This window comes from Bison bison, unplaced genomic scaffold, assembly GCF_000754665.1.
Source record: "Bison bison bison isolate TAMUID 2011002044 unplaced genomic scaffold, Bison_UMD1.0 scf7180017864464, whole genome shotgun sequence".
NCBI classification, from domain to species: Eukaryota; Metazoa; Chordata; class Mammalia; order Artiodactyla; family Bovidae; genus Bison; species Bison bison.
In genome coordinates, this window is record NW_011495025.1 from 11,384 (window position 1) to 29,229 (window position 17,846).

General features: G+C 36.4%; 1 protein-coding gene across 1 annotated transcript in view; it reads right to left on the reverse strand.

Moving 5' to 3' along the window:
• LOC105003156 (SWI/SNF-related matrix-associated actin-dependent regulator of chromatin subfamily A containing DEAD/H box 1-like) overlaps positions 1–17,846 on the reverse strand; it is a gene marked incomplete at its 3' end in the record, with an annotated part of 61,901 nt that overhangs the window by 7,988 nt on the left and 36,067 nt on the right. The window contains exons 4-6 of the mRNA XM_010860140.1: positions 14,322–14,493; positions 11,299–11,365; positions 4,123–4,226 (exon numbers count right to left, since the gene is read on the reverse strand). Coding sequence (XP_010858442.1) covers positions 4,123–4,226; positions 11,299–11,365; positions 14,322–14,493 — 343 coding nt within the window. The remainder of the gene's footprint in view (positions 1–4,122; positions 4,227–11,298; positions 11,366–14,321; positions 14,494–17,846) is intronic.

Genomic DNA, 17,846 nt, shown 5'->3' on the forward strand with positions numbered 1-17,846 from the left:
TCCTATTTGGAACCAGTCTGTTGTTCCATGTCCAGTTCTAACTGTTGTTTCCTGACCTGCATATAGATTTCTCAAGAGGCAGGTCAGGTGGTCTGGTATTCCCATCTCTTTCAGGATTTTCCACAGTTTATTGTGATCCACACAGTCAAAGGCTTTGGCATAGTCAATAAAGCAGAAATAGATGTATTTCTGGAACTCTCTTGCTTTTTCCATGATCCAGCAGATGTTGGCAATTTGATCTCTGGTTCTTCTGCCTTTTCTAAAACCAGCTTGAACATTAGCAAGTTCACGGTTCACGTATTGCTGAAGCCTGGATTGGAGATTTTTGAGCATTACTTTACTAGCGTGTGAGATGAGTGCAATTGTGTGGTAGTTTGAGCATTCTTTGGCATTGCCTTTCTTTGGGATTGGAATGAAAACTGACCTTTTCCAGTCCTGTGGCCACTGATGAGTTTTCCAAATTGGCTGGCATATTGAGTGAAGCACTTTCACAGCTTCATCTTTTAGGATTTGAAATAGCTCAACTGGAATTCCATCACCACCACTAGCTTTGTTCGTAGTGATGCTTTCTAAGGCCCACTTGACTTCACATTCCAGGATGTCTGGCTCTAGGTGAGTGATCACACCATCATGATTACATGGGTCGTGAAGATTTTTTTGTACAGTTCTTCTGTGTATTCTTGCCATCTCTTCTTAATATCTTCTGCTTCTGTTAGGTTCATACCATTTCTGTCCTTTATTGAGCCCATCTTTGCATGAAATGTTCCCTTGGTATCTCTAATTTTCTTGAAGAGATCTCTAGTCTTTCCCATTCTGTTGTTTTCCTCTATTTCTTTGCATTGATTGCTGAGGAAGGCTCTCATACCTCTTCTTGCTATTCTTTGGAACTCTGCATTCAGATGCTTGTATCTTTCCTTTTCTCCTTTGCTTTTCGCCTCTCTTCTTTTCACAGCTATTTGTAAGGCCTCCCCAGACAGCCATTTTGCTTTTTTGCATTTCTTTTCCATGGGGATGGTCTTGATCCCTGTCTCCTGTACAATGTCACGAACCTCATTCCATAGTTCATCAGGCACTCTATCTATCAGATCTAGGCCCTTAAATCGATTTCTCACTTTCACTGTATAATCATAAGGGATTTGATTTAGGTCATGCCTGAATGGTCTAGTGGTTTTTCCTACCTTCTTCAATTTAAGTCTGAATTTGGCAATAAGGAGTTCATGGTCTGAGCCACAGTCAGCTCCTGGTCTTGTTTTTGTTGACTGTATAGAGCTTCTCCATCTTTGGCTACAAAGAATATAATCAATCTGATTTTGGTGTTGACCATCTGGTGATGTCCATGTGTAGAGTCTTCTCTTGTGTTGTTGGAAGAGGGTGTTTGCTATGACCAGTGCATTTTCTTGGCAAAACTCTATTAGTCTTTGCCCTGCTTCATTCCGTATTCCAAGGCCAAATTTGTCTGTTACTCCAGGTGCTTCTTGACTTCCTACTTCATTAGTGACCCATTAAAAAAATAGAAGAAAATCTTAAAAGAAGGATAGTGCAATTTTACACATTAAATGATTAAGAAATGCATAAATACTCCAATAAGTATGAACTCAAGTCTGCTTGGAATGTGAGCATTGGAAGGGCTATAGTTTATGAGTTACTATGAAATAGTAGATGAAGAGTTATTTGAAAATGAGCAGCAATGGAAAGACATGCCTCACTGTCTTTGTGTCATCTCTACTGTATGGCTGAAAATGTAAACATTAAGTTAAAAATAAGCAAATAAATAAAATCAATAAATTTCAGCTACTTTGCTAGCCTCCTGTTCTCATATTAAAAGTGCCTGGAAGGTTGAAGATTCAACTGCATGCCATGCACAACTCTCCTACTATGTTCAGCATTAAAACCAAATTTGTATCTTCACATCAGTAGAATTGTTTTCAATAACGTTTAAAACACCAGTTAACATTGCTAATCTGTCATGGTATAGGTTTTTGAATTTCACTGTCACTGTCCTTAACATCATCTACATTAACATGGTATCAGCAGGAAGTCTTTTGTGGTGAGATAAACAGGTTGGGACCCTAGCTCTTCAATATTCTCATTTTCTATCTCCTCAAATCCAATCTGTTTTCCGAAACCAACACTTGTGAATTTAAAACATTTCTCTGAGGGTTCAAGTTCTTCAAAATCACAAGTCACTGTGAAGAAAAATTTTCCACAATACATAATGCACTCTTTTGTCATCAGTCTAGGCTTCTAAAAATGGTGGCAATGACTACTCCAAAGTTAAGTTTCTCAAAATTCTAAAACCATATTTGCATCCTCACCTTCAATTACAGTAATTAGTATTTTAAATGCTCACTTTAAATAGTAAGTCATAAATGCTGCTAACACATTTTTACTAAAAGACTGTATCAGAGAATGGTTTTTGGAGGCAAAAGAAAAAAAAACTGGGGTTGAGTTCAGCTTCTGTAGAGGGATAGGCTTGATAAAGCTAAATGTTTTCATTTGGGTCCTGTTTTTGCAATAATTCGCTATAACAGAGAAGAATTAAGTAAATATATCAATGCAGATTTGGCCAGTCCATCCATTTTTGCTATAGCTAGTGCATGGGGTCTCTAAGAGTTGGATATGACTGAGCGACTTCACTTTCAGTTTTCACTTTCATGCATTGGAGAAGGAAATGGCAACCTACTCCATTGTTCTTGCCTGGAGAATCCCAGGGACAGGGGAGCCTGGTGGGCGTCTGTCTATGGGGTCACACAGAGTCGGACACGACTGAAATGACTTAGTAGCAGCATAGTGAATTCCAAGACTGACTTGAACAATTCTCTTAAGAGGTTCCATTTGTTAAGTGATAAACTACCACTGGGCTTCCCTGGTGGCTCAGTGTTAAAGAATCTGCCTGCCAGTGCAAGAGACGTGGGTTAGATCCCTCTGTTGGGACGATTCCCTGGAGAAGGAAATGGCAACCCAGTCCACTATTCTTGCCTGGGAAATCCCATGGACAGAGGAGCATGGTGGGCTCCAGTCCAAAGGGTTGCAAAAGAGTTGACACAACTGGCAACTAAACACCAATAACCAAACTACCACTGGCTTCAGCTTCAAATCTCTATCTGGAGTTGATGCTGAACATGACAACACTGGTACTTTTAAAAGCTTTAAATTCTAGAGTACATTTTCTGTCTTTCAGATTTGAGTCCTTTGATGCATGTGTTCATCAACAGATCTTGTTTCACTGATCTTACCATGTGTCTCAATTCCTAGATGCAGCTGGCTTACAGAGCAGTGGTATCACTTAATGAAAATTTAGAATGTGAATTTGTTGATAACACCCCACAAGGCTAACATGCTATTCAACAGACGTAAAAGCAAAGTGAATGCTTTGAATCAGCCATCAATAAATACAATGCTATTTCTTCCATGGCCGTTATACACAGGTTTATAAACTAAAATGTGGGCCTACTCTCTTATACTAGTGGTTATTCAAACCTAAAACTCAGAATTTTTACTTCCTACCATGGGAAGAATACTTCTATGGAGGGATACAACAGCTATCCCATTAAATTAAGGTGGAGACTAAATCAGGCAAAGAAAGGGGTTACTGTGCTAATTGGGGTGACTGACTTTGATCGCCAAAAAGAAATTGTGCTGTCATGAATGCAGACATGGAAGACTATGTCTAGATTCACTGGGAGGCCTCTTAGTAGATTTATTTCACAAAGTAAAAGTTAATAGAAAACCACAATAACCCAGTAAAAGCATAACTAATATTATTTTCAGATAAGCAGTTAAATATCAAAGGAGTCATCTATAGGAATTATAAGTAGTTGTCACTGAGGAGTTTGAAATAGTGCTGGTGCTAGTAACAACTGTTTTATGTAAGCATTGTACAATTATATGTATATACACACACATTTTACAAGATAAAATTTAAAGTATGTTTTTCCCAAAAGTTACTTTACTACACCACTAGAATATTTTAAAAATCAGTTTTATAATTCAGAGATAAGCAATTAATACTTCTGTGAGAGAGAAGACTGATTCACTGAGATGTATTTTTGTAAATTCAGATTCAACATAGTCTGTGCTTAAAGTAGCTAATTTTGATGCTGCAATTCAAATGTAACTCACATGATCCAATCTCTTCTTTTTCATAGATTGATCATCATTAAATTCATCTTCCTCGAATGGCTCTGAAGAAGAAGATAATTTTCTTTTCCTGGGTCCACCACCTTCTAAAACAGACAAGGACATGCAAAGTTCACACTGATATAATACAAGAATCATTAATGTAAAAAAAAGGGCAAACTACACTTAATAGTTCTCTTGATATCAGGACAGTATTATTTCTTCTACATATGACATACATGCAATAAATGTTAACTGCATTGAAGGAAAAATAAAGAGATCCTTTTCAGACTTTCAAAAGTAGAAATCACTGTAAGACTATACGTATTTCTAAACTATCACATTATTTAATGCTAATGATATATATCTTTGAACTGACAAGTAATTCTATAGTAGAAAGAAGAGGTTCTCCTCAATGACTGAATGTTCAGTAGTGAAAAAAATTGAGCCCATCAGCTTATCTGAATAGCATCAAATAATTGTCAATAATTAAGTATCTACTATGTACCAGGCTTCGCAGTGGGCTTTTATAAACAGCTGTTTCATTTACTTTCCACAACAAATCTACCAAGTAAATACATACTCATTTTACCAATTAGGAGGAACTGAGAAACAGAGAAATCAAGAGATGAATGCTTTTAACCTAAAAACTAGAGAGTACAGCACAAGAGAGTGCTGTACGACAGTAATAGGAAATGTGCACATTCTGTCACGACTGATAGAAAAACTCCATCTACATGATTTGGAAAAGCTATGTTACTTATGTTTTACTTTGTATACATTCATATACTTCTTCAGTACCTTCACTCTCAGACAGCAAATTCCAGAGACATACTGCAGTGCTTGTAAGAAAGTATTTGCTGAAAGCTTACAAAGGTTTAAGAGTTCAGTATTAACTGTATCAGTACCCTAACTATGCAGTTAGAAATAAAAGTTGTAGGAATATTCAAAATAAGTACAGACACAACAGCTTTTAAGCTGTAAGCATGAAAATGTCATAATACGGCTATAACCAAATTGAATGCAATCAACATTTCAATGTATAATAATTACATGCTTTAACTATGCATGCTTAAATTTCCCCCACTTTATTTCATAAAGTAAATGTGCATTCTGCATATACCAACTAACTGCTGGCATCCACTCTATCATTACCCACATATTTGCTGGGGTTAAGTGACTACCATTCAATTCAGTCATATCCAGTAATTAGGCATATTACTAATAACTACCATTAATAATAATATTCTAATATTCAAAGTCTGAAAAGTTTCAAACTAGGTGATTACACCATGTCACCTAGATATGTTTAATCCTTTCTTAAAATAAAGAAAAGCATATTTAAAACATAAAAAGTAAAACATGAAACTGCAAAAAAGAAAATATGAACAAAGAACACTAACAGGCAATTCAATAGGGGAAAAAGAAAGAGAAAAGATGATCAACATCATTAATAACTAAAGACAGGGAAAACACAGTACCTTTTTTTCCATCCTAAGATTAAAAGGAGTAGTAAAAGGAAGTCACAGCATACTGTGGGCAGTCATGTTACAACACTATAAATTGTTATACCCTATCTGGAAGGCAATCTAAATAACACACCTCAGAATTTTAGATGTGTGTGTCTTTCAGTTCAATAATTCTTTTTCCAGGAATTTACTTATAAAAAACTGAGGGAGAATGATTACTTAGGCATACATAAAAATTTTTACCTAAGCATTTAAGTGCCTGTCAATAAGCTATTAGACAAGTCAGAATACACTGTTATAAAGAAATGAGTAGACTTTTAGAAATAAATATGGTTACAAACCAACCAAAAAAAAAAAAAAAAAACCAGAATCACAGTCACATAAAAACGTTTTTACCTACTCTTACACTGACACACATATAGAGAACTAGGGCTTCCCTAGTAGCTCAGATGGTAAAGAATCTGCCTGCAATGCAGGGGACCCAGGTTTGATCCAGGGTTGGGAAGATACCCTGGACAAGGGAATGGCAACCTATTTCAGTATTTTTGGAGAAATCCCATGGACAGAGGAGCCCGGGGAGCCCAAGTCCATGGGGTTGCAAAGAGTTGGACACGACTGAGTGACTAAGCACAAACATACAGAGGTGGAAGAATCAGCTAGATTCCAGATAACATCAGTAAATTCATATTTTTACCACTTAAAGTAGGGTAAAAATTTTGGATACCTATTTTTGTCTTTATTAACTTAGTATTCATAAATGAAAACATTCAGAAGGCAATGTAAAAAACATACCTTTATTGTTTAATATGCAGGATGATACTGCATATAAAAGACTATAATTTGTGGTAAAACCAATGTCCAACATCAGAATTTGGAGACTCTTTGTGAACTGTCCAAGGCATTTAAAAAGACCCTCTGTTAGTGAGACAAAGCTGTCATTCTATACATTACCTCAAGAGTGTACCATACTGAAGATGATTGATATGACTATCCTGTCCATTCTAAGAAGCAGCACGGAAGTTTACTTAAACAAGAAAACCTTAATTTCTTCTTTCCTTATAATTTGCCATTTGACAATATCTTCCAAACAAAGAAATAAAATCAAAGTCTAGTACAACAATGACAAGTAAAAAACTCCGCTGAAGTTCAACTTTAATAAGTACTGTAAACTACATGTGGGTAGAGGTTGTGTCCATTTCGTTCCAGCATGTACCCTCCATGCCTAAAACAGAATCTGGCATCCAGTAGTAGATACATACTGAGTATTTGTTTAATAAATAAAGCTGAATAATACAAACTGCTCAAGACAAAAAAAGACCACGCATTGCTGTAGAATAGTTACTTAACAAAGTTTTCATTGGAAAGATTCTGAAATATGAGATATTATGAGGACAAGAAAGAATATGTAAAATCTCCCCAACCCATTTAACAACTCAACAAATATTAACAGGGCCTACAATTTTTCAGAGTTTTTACAGTAGGATACAGTAATGAAGACACAGCTTTCTCTTGTACCATTTCTAGTATCAGACGGCCCTTAAGCACAGAAATGTTAATATGGACTATGCACTTACTATTCACCACACACTATAACAAGAAATTTGTAACAAGGATCATTGTTTCATAACAACCTAAGAATATCCTACTATTAATATACTATTTTACTACAGAAAGAGAAAACTTAGGCAATGCTGCCCAAGGTTACACAGCTAGTAAGCAAAACAAAAGGAAGAATCTTAATATTCACTGTGGGTAGCAGCCACACACCATACAATACCATTCTCTTGCTCAAACTGGTGAGAAAGAGATTTAAAATATTTCATGTGGAAAACGGAATATTACTCTGCCATAAAAGGAACACCTTTGAGTTACTTCTAATGAGGTGGATGAACCTAGAACCGATTATACAGGATGAAGTAAGGCAGAAAGAGAAAGGTAAGTATCGTATGCTAAAACATATATATATATATATATATATATATGCAATCTAGAAAAATGGTACTGAAGAATTTACTTACAGGGCAGCAATGGAGAAACAGACAGACAACAGACTTATGGACGTGGGGAAAGGGAAGGAGAGGGTGAGATGTATGGAAACAGTAACATGGAAACTTACATTACCATATGTAAAATAGATAGCCAATGGGAATTTGCTGTATGGCTAAGAAACTCAAGCAGGGGCTCTGTACCAACCTAGAGGGGTGCGATGGAGAGGGAGATGGGAGGGAGGTTCAAAATGGAGGGGATATACGTATACCTATGGCAGATTCATGTTGTGGTTTGGCAGAAAACAAAATTCTGTAAAGCAATTATCCTTCAAAAAAAAAAAATTAAAAAAATTTCATGTCGATAAAGTAATATCATCTATGGAATCCAAGCAGGGGGTTAAGATGAGGTAGATAACTGCAGAAGAAAGATAATAGCCCCATGAAAACACATTATGGTATTTTCTATTTTTGTATATAATTAAAAAAAAAAATCCACTTAGGAATATGGGTGCATATTCACACTGCTAATGAAATCATAAATTGGCATAACCTTTACAATTAACATTGAAGTACATATTATATTTCAAAATGTGCATACCCTTTGACTCAGCATCCTGGTTTGACGTTTAGGCTACAGAAATAAAACCAGAAAGGTTTACTTGTAATGCTACTTTCTTTTGTATTGTAGTAATGAAATAATGTAAACATCAATGCTAAGTAATAGTCAGATCAGTCACTCAGTCATGTCCGACTCTTTGCAACCACATGAATTGCAACACACCAGGCTTCCCTGTCCATCACCAACTCACGGAGCTTGCTCAAACTCATGTTCATCAAGTCGGTGACGCCACTCAACTATCTCATCCTCTGTCGTTCCCTTCTCCTTCCACCTTCAATCTTTCCCAGCATCAGGGTCTTTTCTAATGAGTCAGTTCTTTGCATCAGGTAGCCAAAGTATTGGAGCTTCAGCATCATCCTTAGCAATGAATATTCAGGACAGATTTCCTTTAGGATGGACTGGTTGGATCTCCTTGCAGTCCAAGGGACTCTCAAGACCACAGTTCAAAAGCATCAATTCTTTGGCGCTCAGCTTTATGATCCAACTCTCACATCTTTACATGACTAATGGAAAAACCATAGCTTTGACTAGAGATCTTTGTTGACAAAGTAATCTCTCTGCTTTTTAATATGCTGTCTAGGTTGGTCATAGCTTTTCTTCCAAGGAGCAAGCGTCTTTTAATTTCATGGCTGCAATCACCATCTGCAGTGATTTTGGAGCCCAGGAAAATAAAAGTCTTACTGTTTCCATTGTTTCCCCATCTGTTTGCCATAAAGTGATGGGACCGAATGCCATGATTTTAGTTTTCTGAATGCTGAGTTTTAAGCCAGCATTTTTGCTCTACTCTTCACTTTCATCAAGAGGCTCCTTAGTTCCTCTTCGCCTTCTGTCATAAGGGTGGTGTCATCTGCATATCTGAGGTTATTGATATTTCCCACAATCTTGATTTCAGCTTGTGCTTCATCCAACCTGGCATTTTGCATGATATACTCCACATATAAGTTAAATAAGCAGGATGACAATATACAGCCTTGACATACTCCTTTTCCAATTTGGAACCAGTCTGTTGTTCCATATCCGGTTTTAACTGTTGCTTCTTGACCTGCATACAGATTTCTCAGGAGGCAGTTAAGGGAGTCTGGGATTCCTATCTCTTTCAGAATTTTCCACAGTTTGTTGTGATCTACACAGTCAAAGGCTTTAGCATAATCAATAAAACAGAAGTATATATTTACTGGAATTCTTTTGTTTTCTCTATGATCCAACAGATGTTGGCAATTTGGTCTCTGAATTCTCTGCCTTTTCTAAATCCAGCTTGAACATCTGCAAGTTCTTGGCTCGTACCGTTGAAGCCTCGCTTGGAGAGTTTTGAGCATTACCTTGCTAGCATGTGAGGTGAATGCAATTGTGAAGCAGTTTGAACAATCTTTGGCATTGCCGTTCTTTGGTACTGGAATGAAAACTGACCTTTTCCAGTCCTGTGGCCACTGATAAGTTCTCCAATTTTGCTGCCATATTGAGTGTGGCACTTTCACAGCATCATCTTTTAGGATTTGAAATAGCTCAGCTGGAATTCCATCACCTTCACTAGCTTTGTTCATAGTGATGCTACCTAAAGGCCACTTGACTTTGGACTCCAGGATGTCTGGCTCTAGGTGAGTGATCACACCATCGTGATTATCTGAGTAGTGAAGATCTTTTTTGTACAGTTCTTCTGTGTATTCTTGCCACCTTTTCTTAGTATCTTCTGCTTCTGTTAGGTCCATATCATTTCTGTCCTTTATTGTGACCATCTTTGCATAACATGTTCCCTTGGTATTCTCTATTTTCTTGAAGAGATCTCTAGTTTTTTCCATTCTATTCTTTTCCTCTATTTCTTTGCACTGATCAGTTAGGAAAGCTTTCTTATCTCTCCCTGCTATTCTTCGGAACTCCACATTCAGATGGGTTTAGCTTTCCTTTTCTCCTTTGCTTCTGTTCTTTTCTCAGTTATTTGTTAAGTCCTCCTCAGACAACTATTTTGCCTTTTGCATTTCTTTTTCTTGGGGATGGTTTTGATCACTGCCTCCTGTACAATGTCACGAACCTCCGTCCATAGTTCTTCAGGCACTCTATCACATCTAATCCCTTGAATCTATTTGTCACTTCCACTGTATAATTCTAAGGGATTTGATTTAGATCATACCTGAATGGGCTAGTGGTTTTCCCTAGTTTATTCAATTTAAGTCTGAATTTGGCATTAGGAAGTTCATGATCTGAGCCACAGTCAGCTCCTGGTCTTGTTTTTGCTGACTGTGTAGAGTTTCTCCATCTTTGGCTGAAAAGAATATAATCAGTCTGACTTTGGTATTGATCATCTGGTGATGTTTATGTGTAGAGAAACAATAAATTAATCCTACTGGTGTCAGAGAGGAATGTTATGGAGGTATTTTGTAATTAGATAAATTTTGATTGTAACGACAAGTTATCCAAGATAAATGATCAAATGACTTTTCTTAAAAATGCAAACCAATACTATATTTTGTATTCTAATGATTATATATAGTATTTAGGCTTGCTTTCATTTCTTATTTAGTAGTGGGATTATAGGTTAGTTTTACTTGCTCGGTACATACACACAAAAAAAAATCTAGGCAGCATTTACTGAAAAAAATTGGAGGTGCTTATATAAAAATATTTATTTGGTATTCTAAAAGCGGACTATAGTATAAATGTTTAGTACACAAAGGAATGCTAATCACAAGCTAGGATTTCCTTAAGTTCCTGACTCTCATTTAGAGAAGTAAAACTACAATGAATTAGAAAGGACACTTATTAAAGAACATATATCTCCCAAAACTTCACTGTTAAGATATCTGATCTGCAGAGGACAAGCAAAATTACCAATGAAACTGTCCCCTCCCCTTTTTTGGGAGGGTCAAGAAAATGGAACCTAGAAAATTCAGTTTCCAGGTAAGTAAGACCTCAGGTAAGTTAGTCAGTTAACCTTCTTATTTTTTTAAACCTTCTTAATCTTCACTGTTTTCATCTAAAACCCCTGAAGCTATTAATACTTCCTAAGGTTCCTGTAAGAATTCATGGAGAAGCTTGGTAAACTGATGAGCAATAAAAATGAGAAGATATGTATTATCTTCAACATGGCTTGAAACGAAGTCAGGCATACCTGCATCACCGAACATCAGCAAGGCAGCAGCAATTGCTCCATCCATAGTGCTTGTTGAGTCAATCAACTAACAAAATGAGAAAAGATTGTTTTAAAAACAATACTTTAAGAATTATTTTACAAACTTACCAAATATTTAAATATATTAAATATATAAACCAATATATTAAATATACAAGTAGAGAAATAGCTACATAATAGCTTAATTTCAGTAAGTCAGATGATAAATTTTCAGAATATCTGGTTTGTCTAAAAAGTCTAAATTTATCTATCTTAAAATGTATTTAATGGATTTACTTATCACCATTATAAAAGAAAAAATAAAACATAGTCAAATATGTACAGTACACTCAAGGTTTTTGTTATTTTAATTGTAAGACTGGGCCTTGAAGTCTCAAAAACTTCCTACCTATGAGTGAGTTCAGGTACTGGGTGGGTGGGGGTGTGTGTGTGTGTGAGAGAGAGAGAAAGGGAGGGAAAGGAAGAGAGGGAGGGGAAGGAAGGGAGGGAGGGAAGGAAGGACAGGCACTGATAGGCATTTAAAATAAACTCTGGAATTATTTTTTAAATCTAGTACTTCTCGAGAGGGATAAAGGACTCTTGAAATATGCTCTATTTCTAAATTGCTAAAAACTAAATTGCTTGAATTTACTCAAGAACATATTAATAGATGGCTTACATAATTCACACTTTCAGATTTCAGAACTCCCATACTTTCTCTTGCCGTAGTTTCCTGTACTTCCAATGAGTTATTTGTTTTAAAAAGATCTTAATTTTTAAAATGAGCTATTTTTGCATTAAATTAAAAGCCTCAAAACAAAAAAATAATGCTCTTTTCTATACTAGTTTTCTTCCTCTTGGATCCTCCAATATCTTGTAAGCCTTTCCCCATTTTCAAAATAGACAAAGCATATTCTTATCAAGTGTAGGACTAAGTTTATATTTCATAGCTCCTTGAATTATTTTATATGGGTCTAAAAGCCTCTGAAGAGTAATTTATAAATGTTATCTTTAAATCTTTTAAAATGATGGGAGATCACTTGAAATCCAGATTACTTCCAGGGAGTGCTTTGCTTTGGAGCAAGTGTTATGCTAAATTCCCCAAATTTCAAATACTAGTGAAACAGACACACAAAGTTCATGTAGCAATTCAACTTTACCACTGTAATTATAAAATTAGAGATAAATGCTTCTATAGGGAATAAATCCCCTTGAACTACACGAAAAACTGGCACTCAAGCTAAAGTATTTTTAAACTGCGATTTATGTTGACTATTTTAATACTCCACCATGTTTATTCTGTTGAAAGTTCTTTCCAATACTTTCAGTGTTGCTACTAGTGGCTACGTTCTTTCCTTCTTTTCCTATGGGAAAAAAACCCATCAGGAAGCAAGTAACACTACTTGCAGGGGAAAAGTAGACTCAAGATACCATTCAAGTTTCACTGAGCTAACAGTAGAAAGGTTATCAGAATAATTTGGGAAAAAAGAAAGATTCATATTAAATATATCAGAGAACAAAGGAAATAATATAAACTTAAAAGAGTTCAAACTAGCAGGCCTAGATCACTTCTATTTCAGGCATGTTTTGTTTGACTTGAATGATATTTCTGGTTTTGTCTTTCTTTAAATTAGTTACTATAAAAAGGAATGAAATATGATACAACATGAATGAACTTCAAAGCTGTATACTGAGCACAGAAAGTCAGTTATAAAAGATCACACTGGGATTTTCCTGGTGGTCCAGGGGTTAAGACTGTGCTTCCACTGCAGGAGGCACTGATCCAATCCCTCCTTGGGGAAACAAAGGTCCTAAATGCTATACGATCAAAAAAGAGAAAAAACATGTACGGTAATGTTCCCACTGATATGAAATGTCCAGAATAGGCAAGTCTATAGAGACAGAGATTAGTGGTTGGCCAGGGAACGGAGATGGGGAGTGACTGCTAATAGGTACAAGGTTTATTTTTGGAACGATTAAAATGTTTTAAAATTAGATTATGGTGATGGTTGTACAACTCTGTAAATATGCTAAAATCCAAAAAATCAGGTGATCTTTACAGATTTAAACTATATCTCAATAAAGCTCTTAAGTTGATGATCAACACCAAATAAAAATTCAGTCTTTTATTTGAAAATCTGAATTATCTGATAAAAACAGGCTGTCACTGATTTCACATGGTCATATCCTATCAAAGCGAAGCAGCAGCTACCTCTCTTAAAAAAAGAGTATGTGCCAATATCCACCGCTTCAAAGTTACCTGCCTAGACCATAGAGATATGGTGCCTTCCACACCTTAGCTTGGGGGAGTGATGCTAGGGATGGTGATGATCAAAACAAAGGTGAAAAACCTATGAACCTGTAATTAAATGATTCCCCGGAGCTCAATCAAATACTAAGTGGCAGAGCTAGGGATAAACTATTTACTAATCTTCAGAGGTTTATTCTCTACCTACAACTTAACTGAAGGGTAAATTTTTATTTCCTCTTATAAAAAGAGAGCTAGATAACTGTAACAGTAAAACTACAGCCACTTGTTTTGTTTCTATAGTTCAATCAATATTTCTCAGCAAGGGTGCCACTGGCAGGACTCCTTTTCTGTTACACGGCTGTGTTCTCGGTACTGTAGCGTGTTTAGCATCCCTGGTCACAGGGCACTAAATGTGAAAAGCAACTCCTAATCATTACGGGGAAAATAAGAAGAAAAGTCTCTGGACATTTCTATGTTTCTAGTGAGAAGAGGGTTATCCCCATTTCAGAACCATCCAAACTCAAAAAACTTCACAACCTATATGAGATACAGAGACGCTCAAGTTATTTCATTACTTATAGGTGAATAAACCTCACCTACTGTAAGATTCAACAAGTAAATCTCTGGCATCTGCTTTTATTATCAAATTAATTATCTTCAAACATAAGATATTTTTAGAAAAATGACTATCTACTGAATATAGCACTGGATACAGGAGACATTTTAAGCATCATTACAGCTGTAATAACCAATTACTAGAAAGGGGTATAACCTTAAGTAAATCACTGTCACTTCTTTGTGGAAAAAGTTCCTTCAACGTCTGAAGTTTAGCATCTTTAAGGTCTTCCAATTCCGAAAGGTCCTCCAATTCTGAAATATCATTATTGTTTCTAGTGGCCATGGTAGGAAGGCCTTGGGACTCTTCATCTTCAGATGGCTCAGAACTAAAAGTATTTTCGGAGGGGAAAAAAACAGTATTTTAATGTATTACTAATGTTATCTCATTATAGATGAATATAACTGTACATATATAATACAATACATTTGCAGTTCTTTTCAATAATAAATGTAATCTGTATCTGTTAAAGATTAAAACAAGTTGTTATTTTTTCCATTTCAGTACAGTTGTACATCTACACTGAGAAAGTCAGCATACTTTGAACATATTTCAAATTCTCTGGGCCAGGATAAAAAAGAACAGCAAAAACGTGAACCATTTTGTTAATATACTCATCCATTGCATACCCAACTTCTCTTTCCTACTTTTTTCACCTGTACCCTGAATAAAAGATGGGTGTTGTCATGTTGTTCCTGAGAAATTATCATGCATACACTAATAAAAATATAAAAGGATTTTCACAGTCTACCTAGGTGATCGAAGTGTTAAAATCAAAATGGTCCATTCAATATTAGACTGTCTACCAAGAACAAAATGTTTGTTTAGCAGACAGGGAGCATTTGTTTTACACAAGGCTTCATCCAACAGCAACTAACTTTAATCTCATTACATTTCAGTTCATATGTTTATCTTACATAAAAGACACTGTGAGCCAAATTTCATTCATGTTTCTCCCAAACAACAGAATTCATTTTGAAATTTTGATTTTCTAACACAGTAAGCATTCTGAAGATCAGAAATCAGAAGTATAACAAATGGGTAGAAGTCACAGAGATCAGAGAAAGAAATATAGTCAAGTATATTCCTAGTGCCAGAGAATGCAGACTTCGCTATGCAGCTAATTCTGTTTTTGGACAGTTCTTTTAGACACATATCCAGGACCTGTATTTTAGTAACTTCTCTTTACTTAGTTCAGCTGCACCTGTTAGGGTTCCAGTTATGACTAAGAATCTCCTGAAAACATATAAACTGGACTGTGAAGGAACAGAAGTATCCATTTTAACAAACTTCTGGGTTGACTTCTTGAATCTTGCTCTGAAAAACTGCTCTAAAGTAACAAGGTTAAATAAATCTCTTCCTTTAATGAAGACAATTACACATATCTCCCTTTCCATTACACCCAGATTTCTCATTCCTTACATATTCAACTCTAAATTTTCACCCTGACTTACTACATTCACACATCCTAACTGGTTTCTGCCTCTGAGTTCACTGAGAAAATGAAGCTTTCACGTTGGAATCCTTTTACAATTTTCACACTGCATAACCACTTTAAATGTCCTTACTCTTCTGACCATCACACCCTTAAACTAGTGATCAGATTCATCACCATTCTGTGGGACAAACTCATGTGTCTCTTGATGTAGGAAGTTTTCAGGCTGACAGTGAATCTTATCAAGCCTTCGACTTAATGTCAATTTATAGGAGATAGAAAAGATAGAGCAATAAATTCAAGTCAATCATGAAGAAGCAACCAGAAAAAGTCTATTTTGTCTAGAAGACTCTATTTCTTCAGTAAGTTGAAGTACTTTAAAAAGAGAGGAGAGGAGTGTACTATTTTAAGATCCAAGTATAGGTAATTAAGAGTCATGACACTCAAATGTTTCTTATTTGGATTCTGGTTTGAAAAACTAGCTACAAAACACATGAAACCTAAATATAAACTGGGAATTACACGATGTAGAGAACTGATAGTAGTATTTATGTAAGTGGGATATAGAGCAAGTACTAAGGGGACGAGTGTTCGGGTATCTATTATTCATTTTAAAATACTTCAGCTAATAATAATAAACAAAATAATGCAACAGGAAAATAGTAACAATTGTTAAATGTAGGTGGCATATATATGTTCATTATCTATCATTTTCCAATATGAATAAAGCTTTAAAAATAAAAGAAAAAATCTACAAGAACAAGAATAACCACTCTGTGTTCTTTTATCTGGTCTCAGATCAAGTTATTTATTCCTTTCCCTTTACACACACACTCAGGGCTAAGGGATTCCAGGCCTAATGCCTACAGGAATTAACTGTCTACTATGTTCTCCCCTGAATCTATCTTTTTAACTGCTTGCCTCCAAGCCTATGTATTCAAGATTGCATTTTTATTTCTTCATATCTTTTATGGTTCTCAACTTACTGTTATATATCTTCTGCTGCTGCTGCTGCTAAGCCGCTTCAGTCGTGTCCAACTCTGTGTGACCCCATAGATGGCAGCCCACCAGGCTTCCTCTTCCCTGGGATTCTCTAGGCAAGAACACTGGAGTGGGTTGCCATTTCCTTCTCCAATGCATGAAAGTGAAAAGTCAAAGTGAAGTTACTCAGTCGTGTCCGACTCTAGCGACCCCATGGACTGCAGCCTACCAGGCTCCTCCGTCAATGGGATTTTCCAGGCAAAAGTACTGGAGTGGGGTGCCATTGCCTTCTCCGTATATATCTTCTACTGTTATATAATCTTCTGCCCCATCGCCTCAGGGTAATTGTTCTAAGGGCAATAATATCCTCTATAAAGTCAAATGTGATTTAAAACAACAACAAAACCCCCAAATCGTTCATTAGTTATCTGTCCTTCTGTGGTCTCAAACACTGTTCTTTGAAAATGCAGCCCCACCCCCAACCCTCACCCATGGGTTCTGCAGTATCATTACTTCTGATTTTTCCTTTACCTCTTCAGTTCAGTCGCTCAGTCGTGTCTGACTCTTTGTGACCCCATAAATTGCAGCATGCCAGCCCTCCCTGTCCATCACCAACTCTGGGAGTTCACTCAGACTCACGTTCATCAAGTCAGTGATGCCATCTGGCCATCTCATCCTGTCGTCCCCTTCTCCTCCTGCCCCCAATCCCTCCCAGCATCAGAGTCTTTTCTAATGAGTCAACTCTTCACATGAGGTGGCCAAAGTACTGGAGTTTCAGCTTCAGCATCATTCCTTCCAAAGAAATCCCAGGGTTGATCTCCTTTAGAATGGACTGGTTGGATCTCCTTGCAGTCCAAGGAACTTTCAAGAGTCTTCTCCAACACCACAGTTCAAAAGCATCAATTCTTCGGTGCTCAGCCTTCTTCACAGTCCAACTCTCACATCCATACATGACCACAGGAAAAACCATAGCTTTGACTAGACGGACCTTTGTTGGCAAAGTAATGTCTCTGCTTTTGAATATGCTATCTAGGTTGGTCATAACTTTCCTTCTAAGGAGTACGCGTCTTTTAATTTCATGGCTACAGTCACCATCTGCAGTGATGACTGCTATTTTTTGGAGCCCAAAAAAATAAAGTCTGACACTGTTTCCCCATCTATTTCCCATGAAGTGATGGGACCGGATGCCATGATCTTCGTTTTCTGAATGTTGAGCTTTCAGCCAACTTTTTCACTCTCCACTTTCACTTTCATCAAGAGGTTTT